Source organism: Gigantopelta aegis, chromosome 2 (assembly GCF_016097555.1).
Source record: "Gigantopelta aegis isolate Gae_Host chromosome 2, Gae_host_genome, whole genome shotgun sequence".
NCBI lineage: Eukaryota > Metazoa > Mollusca > Gastropoda > Neomphalida > Peltospiridae > Gigantopelta > Gigantopelta aegis.
Genome location: NC_054700.1, coordinates 31522067 through 31547794, shown reverse-complemented (window position 1 = coordinate 31547794; position 25728 = coordinate 31522067). Strand labels below are relative to the sequence as shown.

Genomic DNA, 25728 nt, shown 5'->3' with positions numbered 1-25728 from the left:
AGCACAAAAAATGTGTTGTTAAAATATACTGCTCACCCAACACAAGTTCTAGTAATATACTGCTCACCCAACATATGTTGTGAAAAGTATACTGCTCACTCAACACATGTAATATACTGCTTAAAAGTTGTGAGTAACATACTGCTCACCCAGCACAAGTTGTGAGTAACATACTGCTCAGCCAGCACAAGTTGTGAGTAACATACTGCTCACCCAGCACAAGTTGTGCATAATATACTGCTCACTCAGCACAAGTTGTCAGTAACATACTGCTCACCCAGCACAAATTGTGAGTAATATACCGCTCACCAGCACACGTTGTGAGTAATATACCGCTCACCCAGCACAAATTGTGAGTAATATACCGCTCACCCAACACAAGTTGTGAGTAACATACTGTTCACCCAGCACAAATTGTGAGTAATATACTGCTCACCCAACACTAGTTGTGAGTAATCTACCGCTCACCCAACACTAGTTGTGTGTAATATACCGCTCACCCAACACTAGTTGTGAGTAATATACCGCTCACCCAACACTAGTTGTGAGTAATATACCGCTCACCCAACACAAGTTGTGAGTAATATACTGCTCACCCAGCACAAGTTGTGACTAATATACTGCTCACCAACACAAGTTCTGAGTAATATACTGCTCACCCAGCACAAGTTGTGAGTAATATACCGCTCACCCAGCACAAGTTGTGAGTAATATACTGCTTACCCAACACAAGTTGTGAGTAATATACCGCTCACCCAGCACAAGTTGTGAGTAACAAACTACTCACCCAGCACAAGTTGTGAGTAATATACCGCTCACCAGCACAAGTGAGTAATATACCGTTCACCCAGCACAAATTGTGAGTAATATACCGTTCACCCAGCACAAATTGTGAGTAATATACCGCTCACCCAACACTAGTTATGAGTAATATACCGCTCACCCAACACTAGTTGTGAGTAATATACCGCTCACCCAACACTAGTTGTGAGTAATATACCGCTCACCCAACACAAAAGTTGTGAGTAATATACTGCTCACCCAGCACAAGTTGTGAGTAATATACTGCTCACCCAGCACAAGTTGTGACTAATATATTGCTCACCAACACAAGTTCTGAGTAATATACTGCTCACCCAGCACAAGTTGTGAGTAATATACCGCTCACCCAGCACAAGTTGTGAGTAATATACTGCTCACCCAGCACAAGTTGTGAGTAATATACCGCTCACCCAGCACAAGTTGTGAGTAATATACTGCTCACCCAACACAAGTTGTGAGTAATATACCGCTCACCCAGCACAAGTTGTGAGTAATATACCACTCACCCAGCACAAGTTGTGAGTAATATACCGCTCACCCAATACAAGTTCTGAGTAATATACCGCTCACCCAACACAAGTTGTGAGTAATATACCCCTCACCCAGCACAAATTGTGAGTAATATACCGCTCACCCAACACAAGTTGTGAGTAACATACCATTCACCCAGCACAAATTGTGAGTAATATACTGCTCACCCAACACTAGTTGTGAGTAATATACCGCTCACCCAACACTAGTTGTGTGTAATATACCGCTCACAAGTTCTGAGTAATATACCGCTCACCCAACACAAGTTCTGAGTAATATACCGCTCAACCAGCACAAGTTGTGAGTAATATACCGCTCACCCAGCACAAGTTCTGAGTAATATACCGCTCACCCAACACAAGTTGTGAGTAATATACCGCTCACCCAACACAAGTTGTGACTAATACCCTGCTCACCCAACACAAGTTGTGAGTAATATACTGCTCACCCAACACAAGTTCTGAGTAGTCGCTTTGTACAGTCATTCTTGTTTGACTTGGCTCGTCGGACTTCTATCATCAGGTGAAAGCGAGGATCTGTGACATTGAGATTCTTCGGAATCTGGTTGTAACGAACGTTAGCCTGAAAAAATCACAAACACCAGTTGTGAAGGGTTTTTTTCATTTTTTCTGAAATGTGTAGCTAATATTTATAAAAACAGGACTCCAGCTGTCATGTTGTCTTTGTTGATTTTGAAATATGTAGGTAAGTTTTCCTAGTTTATTAAAATAATAGGGTGGAATACAGTTTAAAGATAGAGCATTTCCCCGAGATGTGATGCATAGGTAATATTTAAAAAATATAGGGTGGGATATTTTAGTGAAACCCCTCAATTAAAACCGGATCATCTGCAAACTGGAAGTCCCTGAAAACCGGATCATCTGTAAACTGGAAGTCCCTGAAAACTAGATCATCTGCAAACTGGAAGTCTCTGAAAACCAGGCATTTTTCATGGTTCCTTTTAACAGTAAATGTCAGGGCAGAACATTAACCTATTTAAACTGGAGTGGTTTCACTATAGCTGTAAGACAGAAAATCTGCTGGAGGTGTGATGGATTATATGACTAATCAACCTTTAAATGTCTTTTAAACCTGGTTTTTGAGGACATCTATATATAAAACAGAAAACTACATGCATGTCAGTTATATCTCATGGTATCTAAAAGCTACTCATATAGTATTCTATATAAATGCAATAAGGTGCAAATTACAGTGGCTTATACCTGTATGCAATTAATAATGCACAGAACAGCACACATGTTTGGAGACGAATAAATAGATCTAGTCAGCCTATTTGCATACAAAGTGATTGCTATGGATTCTACATTGTAGATTACAATATACTTATATACATGCGGGTTACAGACAGATGGAATTTGCTCCAAATAACACAGCCAGTTTTTAATGTTTGTATGAGAAACAGAGTAACAGATTGTGTTTATTTGGAAAAGTGCACAACTATGACTAACCTGAACCAAGGCACACCCGGTGCCGTTGGCGCTGATGGTGATGGTCTTTGGCAGTGACGGCATCGGCACTGACTGGAGCAGCAGCGTGTTTACACCACTCTTGATCTTGAACTTCCTGTCCAGTCTCTGACCGTGAACTCTGACTGTCAGATCCGTCTTGTTGCCACCGACAAACAAGCGTGACGCAAATTCTGACAGAGCATTCAGTCCAACCACAGTGTCCTGAAACAACAAACACAATCAAGACAAAACTATCATTCATGGATTGTGAGACTCCATACTTAGTAGCATTTGACTGGCTGTTAGGTTGTTAACCTTCTGTCATGGATTGTGAGACTCCATACTTATTGACTGGCTGTTAGGTTGTTAACCTTCTGTCATGGATTGTGAGACTCCATACTTATTGACTGGATGTTAGGTTGTTAACCTTCTGTCATGGATTGTGAGACTCCAAACATATCAGCATTGACTGGCTGTTAGGTTGTTAACCTTCGGACTGCTGGATTAATTTTTGACAAAAACGACGTTGAAGGGGTACAAATTTACTCACATATTTCAGATGTCAGATGTCCAGTATTTATTACCATTATTCCCAATAACTGGGTTTTTTCATCATAATTTTTCTGGAAGCGAACTACAATTCATATCCCAATATTTTATGATTTTTAGTTGTTGATAAAACATTCAAAATTAGCTGTCACAATCAGCTATTGATCCCTGAAAATGAACGCAACATTCTGCCTTTGTTGTCAAGCAAAATTACTTGCCCGACAAAAAATTTCAACTCAAAATTTCCAGGCATTTCTCACAAACAAAAACTTAAATGGCCCTTATCGAAATTTTTGTTTGTGTCAACATAGGGAAAAACAGAAAAGATTTTTGGCAAAAAGAGATAATGTGCTGTGAAATTAAATAAAATTTGATACAAAATTGTATGATTTAAGGCAACTGTGGTGTACTTCCATGTTAGTCCTAAAATGGATGGCAATCACAGGACTCATTTTGGTTTCGTATTCAATAAAATATCACATATGTTAGTGTAATTTGTTTGACTAGTTTGCCATGTTTGACAGGCATGTCATTTTACGACATTAGTATCAGTATATACAGATATGTCAGAATAATAACGCCCCCCCCCCCCCCCCCCCCCAATTTTAAATACACCACACCGACCCCAGCTCCACTCACATCCACAATGGAATTTTTTATGGAAAATAATGTTATTTGTACTGTTTGTGTTTTTAAGAACATCGTTGATCACTTCAATGAAGATTTTTTAAAACAAAAGTGCTCAAACGATTTATGGTGGAATTTTTATTAATTTTTATTTATGTATGGAGTATTTCAAGCTCTGACTGTAAAAAGGTTTCATCAGTGACAGTACATTTTTATTATCTCATATTGATTTACTCACCAAGAATTACTAACTGTTCAAAAATTATAAAGGTGTAATGAATTTTAGATCCTGTATACAATTGTAAAATAAATAGTCACTTCTTGCTTTTGTTCCAGTGTATTTAAAACTAATTTTAGTAGTGAAGATATGTACATGAATTGTGTGTCTGCTGGATGTCGTTTTAGACACCACAACTAATGTTTTCTTTGTTGCATTACTGAAAAGTTTAAAATTAAATATGGTTAATGGATATAAAAGATGATTAATTCGACTAAATACAGTAAAAAGAAAATGTCATAGTGATTTATACACCTATTAATTTTATGGCCCATGGATTAAAATTTTGTCCAGTGACCTATTTTTTTTTTTTTTACATTCCTGTAATATAAGGATATCTTTATAATATGTGAAAATTTCAAGATGGTGTAATGACTTTTAAATTTTGACTGAATAGTATCATTTCCCCTTAATAAAGCTATATCAGTAAGCAAGCATTCATTATTCTGCTTTTTTTCTTAAATTCCTCCCCCTTGATAAAACACCAAACCTAAAACATGATTTTCTTTACCTGAGTGGATGAGAAACCTCCAAACGCATTCCTCTGCTGAGAGAGCCACAAGACGATTGGCTGTCCCTTAGTAATGGCCTTATCACCATAGTAACCGAGCGTGGCCAGCAGCCCGTACGCCGTTGTCTCGACCTCGGCCGATGCTGCCATGTGGTAGATGTTGTTCATGTGTGGCGTGCTGCCCGTGCGACTCCAGTGCTTCAGTAGTCCTAAATCAAACACTTTTATACAGGAAGAAGGCAGGAATGTTTCATTTAATGACGCATTCAACATTTTAATTATGGTTACATGGCGTCATACATATAGTTAAGGACCACACTGATAATGAGAGAGGAAATCTGCTAATTCCATAAGCTACTCTTTTTGATTAGCAGCAAAGGATCTTATATATGCAGCATCCCACTGGCTGGTACAAAGTAAAGTAAAGTTTGTTTTATTTAACGACGCCGCTAGAGCACATTGATTTTTTATCTTATCATCGGCTATTGGACGTCAAACATATGGTCATTCTGACACTGTTTTGAGAGGAAACCCGCTGTCGCCACATAGGCTACTCTTTTTACGACAGGCAGCAAGGGATCTTTTATTTGCGCTTCCCACAGGCAGGATAGCACAAACCATGGCCTTTGTTGAACCAGTTATGGATCACTGGTCGGTGCAAGTGGTTTACACCTACCCACTGAGCCTTGCGGTGCACTCACTCAGGGTTTGGAGTCGGTATCTCGATTAAAAATCCCATGCCTCGACTGGGATCCGAACCCAGTACCTACCAGCCTGTAGACCGATGGCCTGCCACGACGCCACCGAGGCCGGTTGGCTGGTACAAGAAATAGCCAAATAGGACCACCAACAGGGATCAATCTTAGACCAACTATTTCATGGAATATTTTTAACCAATACTGAAATGTATACGTTCATCAAGTTGAGAACAAGAGATTGTGAAAAGTCATCAGTTGCTGATGACGTAAATATCACCCCACCCAGTGTGGCACCCCCTCCAAATCAATACCCAAGACTTTATGTTTTGAGCTCAAGATAAGTTTTGTCACACCAGTGAATGTGCTGGCATGATGCCAAGCATAGGATTCAACAGGCAACGAATGTACTGGCATCATTACCATATTACAATACTGAATGAATAATAGTTTAGAGTTTTAGTTCTTGTCATGAAAAACTATCTTTGCCAGGGACAGGGACAGAACGTAGCCCAGTGGTAAAGCACTTGCTTGGTGCACAGTCAGTTTGGGATCGATTCCCGTCGGTGGGCCCATTGGGCTATTTCTCGTTCCAATGCGCTACAAATGGTATATGAAAGGCCGTGGTATGTGCTATCCTGTCTGTGGGATGGGGCATATAAAAGATCCCTTGCTACTAATGGAAAACTGTAGTGGGTTTACTATCTAAGACTATATGTCAAAATTACCAAATGTTTGACATCCAGTAGCCAATGTGCTCTAGTGGTGTCATTAAACGACACAAACTTTTTTTGCCAAGGATAAGTCTTGCCCTGCTTCTCTTTACTTATACAGATAATAAATCATGACACAACTTTGGTAATAAAAACATTTAGCAAACTGAGGAAAACCTGCAATATTTCTCTATTATAACCTAAACTGTGTCATGTGTTATTACCAGTATCCAGGTCAGTTCATTTAGCAAACTGAGGAAAACCTGCAATATTTCTCTATTATAACCTAAACTGTGTCATGTGTTATTACCAGTATCCAGGTCAGTTCATTTAGCAAACTGAGGAAAACCTGCAATATTTCTCTATTATAACCTAAACTGTGTCATGTGTTATTACCAGTATCCAGGTCAGTTCATTTAGCAAACTGAGGAAAACCTGCAATATTTCTCTATTATAACCTAAACTGTGTCATGTGTTATTACCAGTATCCAGGTCAGTTCATTTAGCAAACTGAGGAAAACCTGCAATATTTCTCTATTATAACCTAAACTGTGTCATGTGTTATTACCAGTATCCAGGTCAGTTCATTTAGCAAACTGAGGAAAACCTGCAATATTTCTCTATTATAACCTAAACTGTGTCATGTGTTATTACCAGTATCCAGGTCAGTTCATTTAGCAAACTGAGGAAAACCTGCAATATTTCTCTATTATAACCTAAACTGTGTCATGTGTTATTACCAGTATCCAGGTCAGTTCATTTAGCTAACTGAGGAAAACCTGCAATATTTCTCTATTATAACCTAAACTGTGTCATGTGTTATTACCAGTATCCAGGTCAGTTCATTTAGCTAACTGAGGAAAACCTGCAATATTTCTCTATTATAACCTAAACTGTGTCATGTGTTATTACCAGTATCCAGGTCAGTATTTAGCCAGGAAAACCTCAATAGTTCTCTATTATAGCAAACTGATGTGTTATTAAACCTGCAATGATTTCTCTATTATAACCTAAACTGTGTCATGTGTTATTACCAGTATCCAGGTCAGTTCATTTAGCAAACTGAGGAAAACCTGCAATATTTCTCTATTATAACCTAAACTGTGTCATGTGTTATTACCAGTATCCAGGTCAGTTCATTTAGCAAACTGAGGAAAACCTGCAATATTTCTCTATTATAACCTAAACTGTGTCATGTGTTATTACCAGTATCCAGGTCAGTTCATTTAGCAAACTGAGGAAAACCTGCAATATTTCTCTATTATAACCTAAACTGTGTCATGTGTTATTACCAGTATCCAGGTCAGTTCATTTAGCAAACTGAGGAAAACCTGCAATATTTCTCTATTATAACCTAAACTGTGTCATGTGTTATTACCAGTATCCAGGTCAGTTCATTTAGCAAACTGAGGAAAACCTGCAATATTTCTCTATTATAACCTAAACTGTGTCATGTGTTATTACCAGTATCCAGGTCAGTTCATTTAGCAAACTGAGGAAAACCTGCAATATTTCTCTATTATAACCTAAACTGTGTCATGTGTTATTACCAGTATCCAGGTCAGTTCATTTAGCAAACTGAGGAAAACCTGCAATATTTCTCTATTATAACCTAAACTGTGTCATGTGTTATTACCAGTATCCAGGTCAGTTCATTTAGCTAACTGCATTTCAATCATTTATAATTATAGTTCTGGTAAAATTAACCTAGGCATAGCTTAGCTATTTAAAAGAAGAAGATATTTTGTCATTTTTGACCAAAAGGTGAGTTATAAAGTTTTTTGTCATTTGACATCCAAGTCATCAACAAGAAATGTCCTGCCCAGTACAGCTTGTAATAATAATATAATATAACATAACATACTTTTTATTGCCAAAGAGATGGGATGCCTAAAAGGTACATGGTCTTAAAGAACAACTGTGACAATAACTTGATAACAATGTTTGCTGGTATGATGTAATTTGAAAATATGTACCATTGGATTTGATTCTCCTGTGCAACTCGTCCATGGCTTGGTCTGTGTGCGGGTTGGTTGGGTCACTGAGGACGTTCACATAGGACACGATGGCCAGCGTGTACACATCCATCTCATCCAGCGGTTGGCGGTTCAGGCAGTCCATGGCTCCTTTCAGTACACGATCCTGAAAATAGGTTAAATAATTCATGGCTCCTTTCAGTAACCGATCCTGAAAATAGGTTAAATAATCCATGGCTCTATTCAGTACACGATCCTGAAAATAGGTTAAATAATTCATCTATGACACAATGTTAATACACGATCCTGAAAATAGGTTAAATAATTCAGCTATGACACAATGTTAATACACGATCCTGAAAATAAAGTAATTAATTCAGAAATCATACATCAAATATTTTAGTTATCACACAATCCATTGCCCCTTTTAGTAAATGATCTTAAAAATATATTAAATAATTCTGTTATGACACGATCCATCACCCCATTCAGTACATGATCCTGATATTACATTAAATAATTCAGCTATGACACAATCCATTGCCCCTTTCATTACAGGATCCTAAAAATACATCACGTTCACAATGTAATTAAATTTGATAGCACACAGCACATCATCACATTGTGTAAGGATCAGTCAAGTATACTTACATCTTGAAGAACATTTTTGCCTCCAGTAGAGTGATGAGGACAAACGCTGTGAGTGCGGTATCTTCAAGGCATACATACATCTTGAGGAACATTTGCCTCCACTAGAGCGATGAAGACAAACGCTGTGAGCGTGGTATTGTCAAGGTATACTTACATCTTGAGGAACATTTCCCTCCAGTAGAGCGATGAGGACAAACGCTGTGAGCGTGGTATTGTCAAGGTATACTTACATCTTGAGGAACATTTGCCTCCAGTAGAGCGATGAGGACAAATGCTGTGAGTGCCGTATCGTCAAGGTATACTTACATCTTGAGGAACATTTGCCACCAGTAGAGCGATGAGGACAAATGCTGTGAGGGCGGTATCGTCAAGGTATACTTACATCTTGAGGAACATTTGCCACCAGTAGAGCGATGAGGACAAACGCTGTGAGTGCCATATCGTCAAGGTATACTTACATCTTGAGGAACATTTCCCTCCATTAGAGCGATGAGGACAAACTCTGTGAGCATGGTATTGTCAAGGTATACTTACATCTTGAGGAACATTTGCCTCCAGTAGAGCGATGAGGACAAACGCTGTGAGCGCGGTATCGTCCTGGTCCTCCATGATGCCGCCCATCATGTAGGAGCTGAACATTTTGCCGACCTCGTGGAAACAGCCGTTCTCCATCGCGGTTGTCTTGAGGAACGTGATGCTCTGCTCCAGGTCCATCTGGTCGATGTACATGAAGTCCCGCGCCCCTGCAAACGACTTGACAACAAATGCTGTGAGCCACGTGCTTCCCGAGTCGTCATTCTCACCAAACGCGCTGAACGAACCATCCGGGTGGCGGTAATTCAACTCTCTGTTGTAACCTTAAGGAAAGATGAATGAAAATTAATGGGGGTTTTAAATATGTATTATTAACTAGATAACAATAGACCCAGTTGTAAAACAATTATAATTCTATTATGATGTCCACAATACATGCTCATACTATTTCATCATTATCATCCTCCTCCTCAATTGTATGTTATCATCACTGCCCAAATCAACATCAATACCTGTGTTTATAAAACAGTCTAGACTCCAATCTCTACTGATGTCACATATATACAACTTGCATGGTGTCACCATGACAGTAAAGTCTCACACTCTGTTATGTAATAGTCTTAAGTCTAGACTAAACGTAACTATGTCAGCGTCACTGTTATCACCATCATCATCATCATCACCATCATTTTCATCATCATCACATTATCATCATCACCACATTATCATCATCACCACCACCACCATCATCACATTATATATATATTATCATCATTATCACCATTATCACATTACCATCATCATCATCACATTACCATAATTATCATTATCATCACATCACCTCATCATCACATCATCATCACATCACCTCAACATCAACACCTCATCATCACATCACCTCATCATCACATCACATCACCTTATTATCATCTCATCATCGCATCACCTCATCATCACATCATCATCACATCACATCATCATCAAATCATCTTTACCATCATCACATCACCATCATCACTTCAAATCACATCCACTTATTATCATCATCACATCACCTCATAATCACATCCTCATCATCACATCACTTCATCATCATCATCACCTCATCATCATCACATCATCATCACATCACCTCATCATCATCATATCACCTCATCATCACATCACCTCATTATCACATCATCATTACATCACCTCATCATCACCTCATTATCACATCATCATTATCACATCATCATTATCACATCACCATCACATCATCATCACCTCATCATCATATCACATCATCACATCACATCACCTCATCATCATCACATCACCTCATCATCACATCACCTCAGTATCATCACATCACCTCATTATCATCACATCACCTCATTATCACATCATCATCATCATCACATCACCTCATTATCACATCACCATCACATCATCATCACCTCATCATCACATCACATCATCACATCATCATCACATCACATCATCACCTCATCATCATATCACATCATCATCACATCACACCATCATCACATCATCATCACATCACCATCACATCATCATATCACATCATCACATCACATCATCATCATCACATCACATCATCACCTCATCATCATATCACATCATCATCACATCACATCATCATCACATTATCACATTACATCCTCCTCCTACTGGTCTAACCTATCTCCATGTATTTCTTGGTGAGCATCTCGATGTCCTCGGTGAGCTGGCCGGTGCTCGTCAGGTACTTGAGGACATAGATGTTGGGCGTGAAGCTGATCATAGTCTGCTCCCCGCACCCCGTCGGCAGCTCGATCAGGTGGTCCAGGTTAGACAGGGCCGGACCCATCATGTCGCCTAGGTAACGAGACAACACACGGACACATCAGGCAGGGACACCACAACCACATGATGCTGCTGATACAGGTTTTTTTTTTAAATTTTGTTCCAATGTGGAAACAGGAGTAGGTTCTCAACATCACCCAGGAAGTGTTTTAAAAATGTCACATATATAATATATACACATGCATAATGTATATAAACTTGAAGATTTATGACTTTTATTTTAAAGGAAAATGTAAATTTTCTGAAAGAATTCATTCATGCCTTATTAAATTGAAATTGTTGATATTGATTTACAAAAAGGAGCACTATGATGCAATAATTTGGTTTCATAACAGTTAGAATTTACAAAATAATCTTAAAGGCAATAAAGTTATTAAAGTTAAAAAAAAAAAAAAACCCAAACAAACCCATCTTTTAATCAAGGTAAAAAAAAAAAGTATCATTAGAAATTATTTCAGGAATTTAAAATAAAATGCACCAGTTGTTTTTAAAATTCACATTTGATGAATATGGCAAATGGCTGTGGAAAGAGTACCGGTTAGAGAAACAAGGGGTGCCAGTCAAAAACAATCAACTGAAACACAGAAGGTTTCTACAAGTAAACTCCTTATGTGTATTCTTCTTTCTACAAGTAAACTCCTTATGCATATTCTTCTTTCTACAAGTAAACTCCTTATGTGTATTCTTGTTTCTACAAGTAAACTCCTTATGTGTATTCTTGTTTCTACAAGTAAATTCCTTATGCATACTCCTTATGCGTATTCTTGTTCTACAAGTAAATTCCTTATGTGTATTCTTGTTTCTACAAGTAAACTATGTGTATTCTTGTTTCTACAAGTAAACTATGTGCATTCTTGTTTCTACAAGTAAATGTCTTATGTGTATTCTTCTTTCTACAAGTAAACTACTTATGCGTATTCTTGTTTCTACAAGTAAACTCCTTATATGTATTCTTGTTTCTACAAGTAAACTACTTTTGTGTATTCTTGTTTCTACAAGTAAACTCCTTATGTGTATTCTTGTTTCTACAAGTAAACTCCTTATGTGTATTCTTGTTTCTACAAGTAAACTCCTTATGCGTATTCTTGTTTCTACAAGTAAATATTTTTTGTGTATTCTTCTTTCTACAAGTAAACTACTTATGCGTATTCTTGTTTCTACAAGTAAACTCCTTATATGTATTCTTGTTTCTACAAGTAAACTACTTTTGTGTATTCTTGTTTCTACAAGTAAACTACTTATGTGTATTCTTGTTTCTACAAGTAAACGTCTTATGTGTATTCTTGTTTCTACAAGTAAACTCCTTATATGTATTCTTGTTTCTACAAGTAAACTACTTTTGTGTATTCTTGTTTCTACAAGTAAACTCCTTATGTGTATTCTTGTTTCTACAAGTAAACTACTTATATGTATTCTTGTTTCTACAAGTAAACTATGTGTATTCTTGTTCTACAAGTAAACTCCTTATGTGTATTCTTGTTTCTACAAGTAAACTATGTGTATTTTTGTTTCTACAAGTAAACTCCTTATGTGTATTCTTGTTTCTACAAGTAAACTGTGTATTCTTGTTTCTACAAGTAAACTATGTGTATTCTTGTTTGTACAAGTAAACTCCTTATGTGTATTCTTGTTTGTACAAGTAAACTATGTGTATTCTTGTTTCTACAAGTACTCCTTATGTGTATTCTTGTTTCTACAAGTAAACTATATGTATTCTTGTTTCTACAAGTAAACTGTGTATTCTTGTTTCTACAAGTAAACTACTTATGTGTATTCTTGTTTCTACAAGCATTGTAATGTGTGTATTTTTGTTTCAAGCGGTGCAATATGTGTACTGCATAGATCTTCATATTATCTATATTGCTATGACGTCATTTATAGGAACTTCAAATAGATGAACAAATACATGTACAACATACATGTACATAAATAGACAGTGATAGGAATAATCCAATGTTAAATAAGCATACTAAACAAAGCACTGACCAATGACACTGATGTGTCCACGAGCTGAGTCAGGAACTACACCACGGGGTAATGATAATTCCACCTCTTCATTCAAAGCACCTGAACCTGTAAATAAATAGAAAGTGAATGAATGAATGTTTAACAACACCTCAGCACCAAAACAAACTTTGTCTATTGGACGTCAAACTAAGGTCAATGCATAAATGAATTCATAATCAACATCAGGGCTTCTAGAAACTAAGGTCAATGCATAAATGAATTCATAATCAACATCAGGGCTTCCAGAATGTTTATTAAATCCACCAGCCATGGGATCAGTGATTAAATTTTTTTTACTAGCCACAATTAAAAATTCACTAGCCCTACTTTACTTTAAATTAATACAATTTTATTAAATAATAGTAATAATTAGATATGTCGCCTAAAGAGGGAGATAGAGCTTAAAAACTCTTAACATTGGGGGCTTGAGGTGGGGGCAGAGTATTCATATTTACAAAATATACTTAACTGCAACATTTGACAAAAACAAATTTCACTAGCCGTCGGGCATGACAATAGTAGTTATTTACTAGCCCAGCATTGAATATCACTAGCCATGGGAGTGGGGCTACCATAATCTAGAAGCCCTAGCTACAATGTAGCTGTCAACATCAAAATAAGAAATCAACAGTTAAAGAAAAACACAGTGTAAAGAACTGTCTACAAAAAATATAAATATCACAGATAGATAAACTTAAAAAGAATTAAATTCAGTGTCATGAAGAAATTGCAAAAGTCCAGGATGGAATTGAAATGATTCCATCACATTTCTTCTACGAAATATATCTTTTATAGTTTCCTGAATTCAAATGACTGCACTCCACCAAAAATTGGCACACTGTCGGAGTACACTGGCAGTGCTCACACTGGGGTGGAGGATCCTTCTTTAAAACCAATGGGCCGTTCAAATATTGCATAACGCTCGAGGGGGTGGATGGGTGTAGGTCCAACGTTATGTAGTGTTACAGGGGGTGGGGGGGGGTGTATTTAACAGCATTATGTAACGCTCTTTATTTATTACTAAAATCTTCTTTTTTCATAAACACTCTTGTCACAACGTTTAATGTAGGTAGTTGTAGCTAGATGTATACACACAATAAGGATTATAAATAGAGTTGTAATGCTTACTGAGCTTTCCCAAATTGCAAAACATGAAGTTAAAATTATATTATATCAATCGCATGACTTTTTTGTGAATGGGAACGGGTGTGTGTCTCCAAGCGGTACATAGTATTTTGGGGGGTGTATGATCTAGCATTATGGAGCATTATGGTGGGGGGGGGGGAGTGTTAAAAGAGCATTACATAATATTTGAACAGCCCAAAATGAATGAGTGAAGTATGTATGGCCAATGTGAGTATGTGCAACTCAACAGAAACGGAACCAAGAGATTGATTGAAAAGATATTTTATTGCATAAACAACAAAAGGACTGGGCATTAAGTTTTCCCATTTACAAGGCCTTGTCCTATATACATACAATATAATGGCGACAATTACTTAATTATAATATAATAGTACTGTATACATATAGAATTTGTATACAAATGTATTTTAATGACAATCAAATTGAGGAAAAGAGGGGAATATGTACAACAGGATTTTGAAAGAAACTAGGAAAGAAGTATATGTGCAGTCAAACCATTGGACTATTTTAATCAAAATGACGTGTTTGTTTAATACATTTTTGAACACAAATAAAAAATGTTTTATTATAGAGATCACTTAAGGTATTTCGACCATATAAAAGCAGTTGTAAATTTATTGGTTGTACATGTAACGAGTTACAAAATAAACTGGCTCTGTTGTTCATATTTTTACAGTAAGAAAAATAGTGAATGTTGTTTTCTGTATGATATCCACAGTTACACGAAGGATCTGCTGTAAGCCCACATCTGTCAAGATCTGCATTTCAGGCACTACACCCATGCCGTAGTCTTGTGTGTAATATATTTTATCTTTGTTTCCCACACCAAACATATGATTGAACCACATCTTCCGTTGGCAGTACTGCTTTTTTAAAGGATGATATAGTTACAAAGTTCCTAATTTAAATTATTCCACAGACTAATTGTTGAATAAATAAATGAAGATTTTAAGAAACTTGTTCTCAATAATGGTGCTGATCTGTTTTCCCCGACTTCTTAACATATAAGAGATGCTTTGTACTACACTTTCTGGAATACAATCAGTTAAGAAATCAGGAGTCATTATTTTCATTATTTTAAACATAGTGCATAATTGTTTTGCTTTTCTTTTTTCACTTAGGGTAGTCAAACCTGTTTCAATATATAACGAATTACGTGAGGCAAATGTGGACATGCCAGTGATTACTCTAGCTGCTTCTGACTGTACTTTTTCTAATTTATCTGTATCTAATTGAAAACAGCCATCATTTACCTCAGACACATATTCTAAAATAGGTCATATATAGAGGATACTCCCCAAGTGTCTTGTGATATCATAATTTATTAGCACGAGTTGATAAATTATGATATCATAAGACACAAGGGGGGTATTCTTTTTATCATTTTATTCTTTTCATTTGCGACAGTTGTAAACAATGTCAGTAATGTGGGTTGAATGTCAGCGGTAGACTTGTTAACTAGCAGAACAGCAGTGGTGTGACGTCACTAATGGTAGGTTTAGCGCCGAAACAAACACAGTGACGTAACAATACACTGTCTTATGATTAAATTTTGACCAAGCAGGAGATATCGCAAATTCTAGTGCCAGCAATATCTCCTACAAAAGCCTTTAATGGATGATAAAAAAGTTATATATATTCTCATTAAGAGATTTACTAGAAACCAACCATGAAAACATAATTCCTGTAGTCCTTCCAGTTTTAATCATTTAATATACCCTAGAACTGTGGCAAGCCGTAGTGCACTGAACATTCCAGGGGACTTTCTATCCTTTTCAAGGTACTGTTTTATTGCAAGACTTTAAGAAGCTTTTATTTCAGTTTACTCAAAATATAAATTGTTTATGCTTGATGGATTAAAACATGTTGGGTTTTTTTAATTTACAATGTTTTTGGTTTGTTTTTGTATATAATGTTCTGTTCAATTTATATAGTTTTAAATAATCACACAACCATAACTCATACATTATCTTATTATCCAGAGTTCAAGATATTCAGGGAAATATAACCAGTGTGGCACACATGATGATTTCACGTACAACGAATGAAGTAATTTTGGGACGCAACGGCATATCTTAATGCGGCCTCCCCAGTCTTACCTCTGTGTAAATGCTTACCAAAATGAAGTTGTTTTGTCTCCTAGTTACGTTTGAAACATTTTGACATGGTTCTAGCTTGTTATTCATAAAACTAATATTATGGATAATATGGATAACAAAGAAATTATTACACACACGTGTGAATCGTACTGATTTTACGAAACGAATGTCAGGATTCATGTATTACCCTCACTCTCACTCGGGAAATACAATAATCCAGACACTCATTTCATAAATATTATGCCAAAGGTGGATTTAAATATACGCATTTTCCTTTACCTTTTGGACAGATGTACAGACTCTTAGTATATTCTTGGGTAATTCCTTCAGCCTGTAAAATAGTCAAACAACATTTACATTAAATTTTGATTTCTTTTAAGTTTCCATCATATGATATGCAAATAAATCTGTTTTATTCACTTTCCCTCCACTCACCCTAGTGAAGGAGAAAGAAGAATCACATGTCTCGAATAGGTTACTTAGGACATAATGGAACATTCAAGCTATTTCATTGGCTGTTGAGGTGTTCGGACAAATCCATGGGACCAGGGAGAAAATGCCTTAGGTCAGAGGTCAGGCTATGTATGAAATGAAATGGCATATTTGACTTCCCTTTACCCACTCACCAATGGACCCACACTCACCCACCCAATGTGAACAATGTGTTTTTAATTCTATTAAAATAATAACATATACTTCAACTGAAAAGAGCAAGAAATACTTGGAATAATGTCATGTTTTTTTATGGCATACAATTTATTTACTGTTTAATATTTGTAATTTACTTTGTAACTTAAAGTGACAAACCCCAGTTTTTAAACACTACGACCTACTGTTCATCATTAAAGCCAATTTTGATAATTTAAATTAGAAGTACTTGCATTTTATTATTTAGAATATTAATTTTCATATACCTGAAGCGGTTCTAGTCATCCAGGTTTTTGTAATACCCAAAATGCATTTTTTAAAATTAAAAACATGTTTGTCTGAGAAATAATGGTGATTGAGACACGCTCTAGTTATTTTTAGACAGTATTTCTCCATTTAAACATCACAGACTTTAGCTTCTCTTTGTTGGTAGTACTAAACCAAATAACTTCCGGCTGGGTCAAAGTTCGAGGTGCACCCAACTTTTGATAGAGAAGTGAACACCACAAGTCCTGTGATTGGTTATAAATGTGAGTGTGTTGGTTGTAAAAAATAATAGTTTCATCTGGGTAAAAAAAAAATGCAATTTTATTTCATCTAGTACCAATGTGTCAAGTAGCCTTGTGCTTGAAACATGTATGGGGTACCTGTAAAAAAAAGTACTCGAATTTTGTGCGGAACTAGGGTAGTCATAGACACTACCCGTCATCTCAGAAACGAGCAGCTTGACCCCCGATTTTTTCTGATTCACTTTAAGTGTGAGGGGTGGTAGTATTTATATCCGTGGCATTTATGTCGACTGATACGCTGCAGGTCGGAGTTTTAGCCACATATGTTACTACTGTCGTCTATGGGATTTGATTTGGTAGTATACACCCTGTTATAACCGTTCTCAGATGTGTTGCATGTTTGTAGATTAACTAAACTTAGAGTTCATTTTCATCCGCTGAAACTAGGGTCTGAGCCGTTAAGATTTGTATTAAAAATAGATACTAAATTGGCTTTATTTTACATCCTTGTTTGAAATTTGTTATCCAATCATTTGACAATGGCCTAAATTTTAACCAACTGACCTGCTTACAGTGTGGCTGTTATATTTTTAAAAAGACCATCACATATATTCTAACCTTAACGAAGATCTCTCTGCGAACTGCATCTTTTAATCCAATAAATTTCTGGTCCATGTCCAAGCTATTTCCACACATTCCTGGAACAATCTCAGCCTACAGAACAAAAGATCATAGTTAGTACTGACATACCACTGTGTTAAGAGTATGCTCCTAAATACCATTTTGATGAATGTCCAACTTGAAAATGGTCCAAAATGAATTTAAGCTTAGAATTACAATTTGTACACTCAAAAGAAAATGCATGTACATTTAGCTTCTCAAGCAATTTTGACCTTTGAATTTAGAAGAAGAACACCGATTATTTTGTTTATCGATACCACTAGAGCACATTGATTTATTAGTCATCGGCTATTGGATGTCAAACATTTGGTAATTTTAACATATAGTCTGAGAGGAAACCTGCCACATTTTTCCATAAGTAACAAGGAATCCCCCAGACAGGATAGCAAATACCACGGCCTTTGATATACCAGTCATGGTATAAAGAAGAAAAAGAAGAAGACCCCCCCCCCCCACCCCCCTCCCCCATCCCCTGTTATTTTGGTGTATGTCTTGTAGTAGATATAGTATCTTAACTGTTGCCGTGATGGGCAGATCTCCGATGTGTTTGGGCTCCATGTAATACGTCTGACTCCACGTCTTTCCCCCACACAGACAGAATGGCAGCTTCTGGTGTTTGCGCACTATCACAGAGATGTCCCGACTCATTTCGAGGTTCACTTGTATCTGCAATTCAAAACAGTCACTAAGATCAGCATGTCAATATAAGTACATCCAGTACCCTGGTATAGGTAAGTCCAGTATATTTAGTATAAGTATATCCAGTATATGTATGTCCAGTATATTTAGTGTAAGTATATCCAGTATATGTATGTCCAGTATATTTAGTATAAGTATATCCAGTAGAGGTATGTCCAGTATATTTAGTATAAGTATATCCAGTATGTGTATGTCCAGTATATTTAGTATAAGTATATCCAGTATATGTATGTCCAGTATATTTAGTGTAAGTATATCCAGTAGATGTATGTCCAGTATATTTAGTATAAGTATATCCAGTAGAGGTATGTCCAGTATATTTAGTATAAGTATATCCAGTAGAGGTATGTCCAGTATATTTAGTGTAAGTATATTTAGTGTAAGTATATCCAGTATATGTATGTCCAGTATATTTAGTATAAGAATATCCAGTAGAGGTATGTCCAGTATATTTAGTATAAGTATATTTAGTATAAATATATCCAGTAGAGGTATGTCCAGTATATTTAGTATAAGTATATTTAGTATATATATATCCAGTAGAGGTATGTCCAGTATATTTAGTATAAGTATATTTAGTATAAGAATATCCAGTAGAGGTATGTCCAGTATATTTAGTATAAGTATATTTAGTATAAATATATCCAGTAGAGGCATGTCCAGTATATTTAGTATAAGTATATTTAGTATAAATATATCCAGTAGAGGCATGTCCAGTATATTTAGTATAAGTATATTTAGTATATATATATCCAGTAGAGGTATGTCCAGTATATTTAGTATAAGTATATTTAGTATAAATATATCCAGTAGAGGCATGTCCAGTATATTTAGTATAAGTATATTTAGTATAAATATATCCAGTAGAGGCATGTCCAGTATATTTAGTATAAGTATATTTAGTATATATATATCCAGTAGAGGTATGTCCAGTATATTTAGTATAAGTATATTTAGTATAAATATATCCAGTAGAGGTATGTCCAGTATATTTAGTATAAGTATATTTAGTATAAATATATCCAGTAGAGGTATGTCCAGTATATTTAGTATAACAATATCCAGTAGAGGTATGTCCAGTATATTTAGTATAAATATAACCAGTAGAGGTATGTCCAGTATATTTAGTATAAGTATATTTAGTGTAAGTATATCCAGTATATGTATGTCCAGTATATTTAGTGTAAGTATATCCAGTAGAGGTATGTCTGGTGTATTTAGTATAAGTATATTTAGTATAAATATATCCAGTAGAGGTATGTCCAGTATATTTAGTATAAGTATATTTAGTGTAAGTATGTCCAGTATATTTAGTGTAAGTATATCCAGTAGAGGTATGTCTGGTGTATTTAGTATAAGTATATTTAGTATAAGAATATCCAGTTGTACATGGTTACCACGATCAGGATTCACCCCCACTCCCCACCCCACCCCCCGAATAAAAGACAACAGAGACATACATGTAAACACTTCTCCAGGTAGTTGTACACTGTCACCATGATCGGGATCCGCTCCCCACGCACGGCAGCGTATGGCAAGGTGAAGGACAAAAAGAATGGCTGGAACGTGGTGATGGCCGCCAGCGGGGAGATGCCAAGTCCAGCCGTGTCGCTCACACAGATAGAATTCCCAACCCACTTGGTGATCGTGTGTGGAGCGGTCAGTGGGACACTCAGCCTCCCGTTGTCTCTGGAAATATATACATGATGGATGGAAAACAGGTGTTATGAAGATGACACGTGATGGACGGAAAAGAGGTGTTGTGAAGATGATACATGATGGAGGGAAAAGAGGTGTTGTGAAGATGACACATGATGGATGGAAAAGAGGTGTTGTGAAGATGATACATGATGGAGGGAAAAGAGGTGTTGTGAAGATGACACATGATGGATGGAAAAGAGGTGTTGTGAAGATGACACATGATGGATGGAAAAGAGGAGTTGTGAAGATGACACATGATGGATGCAAAAGAGGTGTTGTGAAGATGACACATGATGGATGGAAAAGAGGTGTTATGAAGATGATACATGATGGATGGTAAAGAGGTGTTGTGAAGATGACACGTGATGGATGGAAGAGAGGAGTTGTGAAGATGATACATGATGGATGGAAAAATGGTGTAATGAAGATGACATATTTCTAAAACATGACTGTTGGGCTGTAAAAAAAAAAAAAAAATTAACTTAACTCAGTCTGATGTGTATTTTGTAATAGTGATCAACATACACTCAGTCTAATGTGCATTTTGTTTGAGGTGACTGACATACACTCACTCAGTCTGATGTGATTTTAAGTTTGTTGTGACAAACATACGCAGTATGATGTGATTTTTGGTGTTTATTGTACACATATACTTTACCTCATGTGTTTTTTGTTTAATTTGATCAATGTACACTTTGATTTAATGTTTTGTTTATTTAACATTACAATTCATCTAATTTGATTTTGTTTTAATCTATATTATAAAAAGACATTATATACTGAAAACCGATTCAGTTAGTAGTTCTGGGGATTGATTAACATTCAGTGACTGTGTAATATTACGTGTATAATACCATGCTAATCAAAGTTATCAAAACATGATAAAGTTTAGTTTTTCTTAAATAGAAACATTTAATACAAGGAATTATTACCCATATAGTTAAAAATATTTTGGTACATATAAATGATACGTCCCACTAGAACGCCAAGTGGGACGTTACACTTCGATGTGACATGATGACATCATCAATTGGTGCACTACAACCTCACAGGAACGTCAGCGAAACGATTCGAATGATACAAATTAAGATCGATTATGGATAATAAATAGGATATTAAACTCGCTACCATTTCGTATCATGTTTATGTCCCTCGCTATAGCTCGTGACAATAATTTATATTATTTCACTCAAGACATAAACATGATACGAAATTGTACCGAGTTTAATATCCTATAAGTCTAGACAACATGGAAAATATGATACTAGAAAACTGGGAGCAAGTGGAAAATATGAAGGCATTACACAGACTGGATTAGATAAACATCGTAAAAGAAAAACACAGGAATGAACATCAAAGAAAAGGTCAAGGTTGTTTTGTCTAATGACACCACCAGAGCACATTGATTAATTAAACCATCAGCTAATTGGATGTCAACTATTTGGTAATTCTGGCATAGTCTTTCAGAAGAACCCCGCTACATTTTCCAATTAGCAGCAAGGGATTGTTTATATGCACTTTACCACAAACAGGACAACACATGCCACAGACTGGTACACCAGTTGTGTGGTACTGGATGGATATGGAAAAAAACTCCATCAGAGAATGGGTCCAACAAGGGGTTTTGATCCTATGATCCAAGCAACTCAGACAAGCACTCTAACTACTAAGCCAGATTCAGCCCTCACAGAAAAGAAAAATTTGACAACCAATAGCCAATGTATCATTCATTCATCCATCCATCCATCCATCCATCCAGCCAGCCAGCCAGCCAGCCAGCCAGCCAGCCATCTAGTCAGCCATCCATCCAGCCAGCCATCCAGCCAGCCAGCCAGCCATCCAGCTAGCCAGCTAGCCAGCCAGCCAACCATCCATCCATCCAGACAGCCAGCCAGGCATTCATCCATCCATCCAGCCAGTCATCCATCTAGCCATCCATCCAGCCATTCATCCATCCATCCAGCCATTCATCCATCCATCCATCCATCCATCCAGCCAGCCAGGCATTCATCCATCCATCCATCTAGCCATTCATCCATCCAGCCATTCATCCATCTATCCAGCCAGCCAGCCAGCCATCTTGCCATTCATCCATCCAGCCATTCATTCATTCATTCATTCATTCATTCATTCATTCATTCATTCATTCATTCATTCATTCATCCAGCCAGCCAGCCAGCCAGCCAGCCAGCCAGCCAGCCAGCCACTCAGCCACTCACTCACTCACTCACCCAGTCAGTCAAGTCATTCATCCAGCCAGCCAGCCAGCCAGCCAGCCAGCCAGCCACTCACTCACTCATTCATTACTTCAAAGCAAAGAGGCTGATGTGGAAATTGAATGGATTCACAAGGGACAGGAGGAAACTACAACAACATATGCTGCTGGGATAAGCATTACGAAAATAAAAGATGTTGGTGTTTTTACAAGCAGCAGGCACAATTCTGTGATTGAGAATTCCATAGCATGAACATACCCAACTCTTTCCAAATCCCACAACCAGGTTTCAGGAAAATAGTTTCTCATATCGGGTCCAGATCGCACTTCTGGGTGGTCAAAGAATGCCATTGTCTGTGGGACACCAGGCACTTGCTCTTTACTGCTCGTTCCATCTTCAAGGAAGGAAGGAAGAAAGGAGATATAAAGAGAGGATGACAAACAAATGGGTTGAAGATGGAGAGAAATACAAGAGAAATCAGATCAGTGATGCGTTTCACGTACCCTACAATTTTCAAATCCCATAGCCAGCTTTCTGGAAAGAAGCTTCTTAGATCGGTTTTGGGTTTGCCGACTGTTTGTTCAACGTTATGCACCTCACTGGTCATGGCAAAAGCTCTGGATGACATTTGGACTCCTAAATCAGAGGATGGCCATTCTTGTAATAATAGTAATGTATGTACGTGGGCTCTTGTTTATAAAATCTAAAAGTCCACACTAAAGACTATAGAAAACTCTTGAGAATTTATACACTGTTATTATGTTTACTCTAACTCTAGTAATGAGTTTGTTGTTTGGTTACTGATTTTAAAAAATAAATTTATTTAAAAAGTAAAAAATATAAGAAAGAAGAAAATATACATTTGACATATTTTCATTAGCTATTTAAGAATTGTCTATTATTTCTTTTACATCCATTGGGATATGAACCATAAAAAATCACCCGCAAACTGTGTGAATCAGCGAAGTCATTCTCACATAAGTTTGCGGATGAATTTTTTTTAACATACCCAGATGAATGTAAAAAAAATAACAGACAATACTTATAATTAAATTTGAACCATTCTTGCTAATAATAATGTTAAAAGTTCATACTTTATTTTGATTTACTTTTAGTCCATAAACAACAACGCTCAATAAGACAACTTGCCCATATAAAATGAAGTCATCAGATATAACGCCCCCTTATGACGTCATGTTTATGTTCATCGAGAAATGAACAAACTCACGTTGCCATGTCTGGACCAATAGGATGAACTTAGGTTGTAATGAATGTAACAGAAATTTAATTATTGTGATATATCTCATGCCGGCCCAATACAATTGGAGATGTGCCATCATCCCACCCACCCCACCTCAGTGTTGCCTTCCTCAGTATTAAAAGGATAAAAAAGCTAAATTTAAAATGTTATAGTACGCTTTCAAAATATCAAATATTTAACAAGGAAACATACACCCTTCCAAACCCACAATTGGTTTGCAGCCTATTTTTAGTATTAATCACCATTTTATGTTATACCCTCTCTCATGAGCCTAAGTACTGTAACCATTTACAAAATTTATGCAAACACAAACATTACCCTCCACTATGGGGATCTGAACCAGAGACTGTTTGTTTAACAGTACAACATTCCACTAAGGTAATCTAGCTAATACAGAAATTCCCACTAGCTACTTCCTGTAAGAGCACCTACACCATCACCACAACATTTTGTTCAAATTACTTCAGCAAGTTTCTACAAGTCTGTTAGATGTTTTAGCAAACAATGTATTTTCAAGTCTAGCTAGTGTTATTATTTTCAAAATAAAAGTAAAAACGTGTTCTCTTACCAAAATCATAGTAGATGGGATATTCTTTAGAGCAAGGCCGCGTTTCTAAAACCAAATTTGTGATTACTTGTAGACCCATTTGCTGAAAACAGAAAAAAATAAGTTTTAAATAATTATTTTTGTGAGAATCTTTCAGGTTTTGAGGAATTTACATAACAAAACAAAAATAATTCATAATGTGTGAAAATCTTTCAGTTTGGAGGAATTTACATAACAGAAAATAAAAGCTTTATAATGTATGAGAATCTTTCAGTTTGGAGGAATTTACATAACAATTGTTTTTGTTTGAACTATTTATTCTGTGCAGAGTTTTGTCTAAACCAGACCCTGAACATACCAGACCCTGAACAAACCAGACCCAGAACAAACCAGACCCTGAACATACCAGACCCAGAACAAACCAGACCCTGAACAAACCAGACCCTGAACATACCAGACCCTGAACATACCAGACCCAGAACATACCAGACCCAGAACATACCAGACCCTGAACATACCAGACCCTGAACATACCAGACCCAGAACATACCAGAACCTGAACATACCAGACCCAGAACATACCAGACCCTGAACATACCAGACCCAGAACAAACCAGACCCTGAACATACCAGACCATACCAGACCCTGAACATACCAGACCCAGAACAAACCAGACCCTGAACATACCAGACCCTGAACATACCAGACCATACCAGACCCTGAACATACCAGACCCTGAACATACCAGACCCAGAACAAACCAGACCCTGAACATACCAGACCCTGAACATACCAGACCCAGAACATACCAGACCCTGAACATACCAGACCCTGAACATACCAGACCATACCAGACCCTGAACATACCAGACCCAGAACATACCAGACCCTGAACATACCAGACCCTGAACATACCAGAATCCTGTCAAAACTGGCAAAGTTTCATGGTCTCAAAATTTTCTAAATTTTAAAACGCGACCCTCTAAACACTGAATCCTGTCTAAACAGGA

General features: G+C 36.8%; 1 protein-coding gene across 1 annotated transcript in view; it reads right to left on the bottom strand.

Annotated features, from left to right (window-relative positions):
* The window catches only part of LOC121388191 (pregnancy zone protein-like), a 94877-nt gene that overhangs the window by 23298 nt on the left and 45851 nt on the right, over positions 1–25728 (bottom strand). Inside the window, exons 18-30 of the mRNA XM_041519462.1 lie at positions 24739–24820; positions 23413–23545; positions 20453–20681; positions 18810–18959; positions 18231–18326; positions 16735–16786; positions 13190–13276; positions 11039–11215; positions 9356–9678; positions 8171–8336; positions 4787–4995; positions 2823–3044; positions 1802–1935 (exon numbers count right to left, since the gene is read on the bottom strand). Of these exons, the coding sequence (XP_041375396.1) occupies positions 1802–1935; positions 2823–3044; positions 4787–4995; positions 8171–8336; positions 9356–9678; positions 11039–11215; positions 13190–13276; positions 16735–16786; positions 18231–18326; positions 18810–18959; positions 20453–20681; positions 23413–23545; positions 24739–24820 (2060 nt within the window). The remainder of the gene's footprint in view (positions 1–1801; positions 1936–2822; positions 3045–4786; positions 4996–8170; positions 8337–9355; positions 9679–11038; positions 11216–13189; positions 13277–16734; positions 16787–18230; positions 18327–18809; positions 18960–20452; positions 20682–23412; positions 23546–24738; positions 24821–25728) is intronic.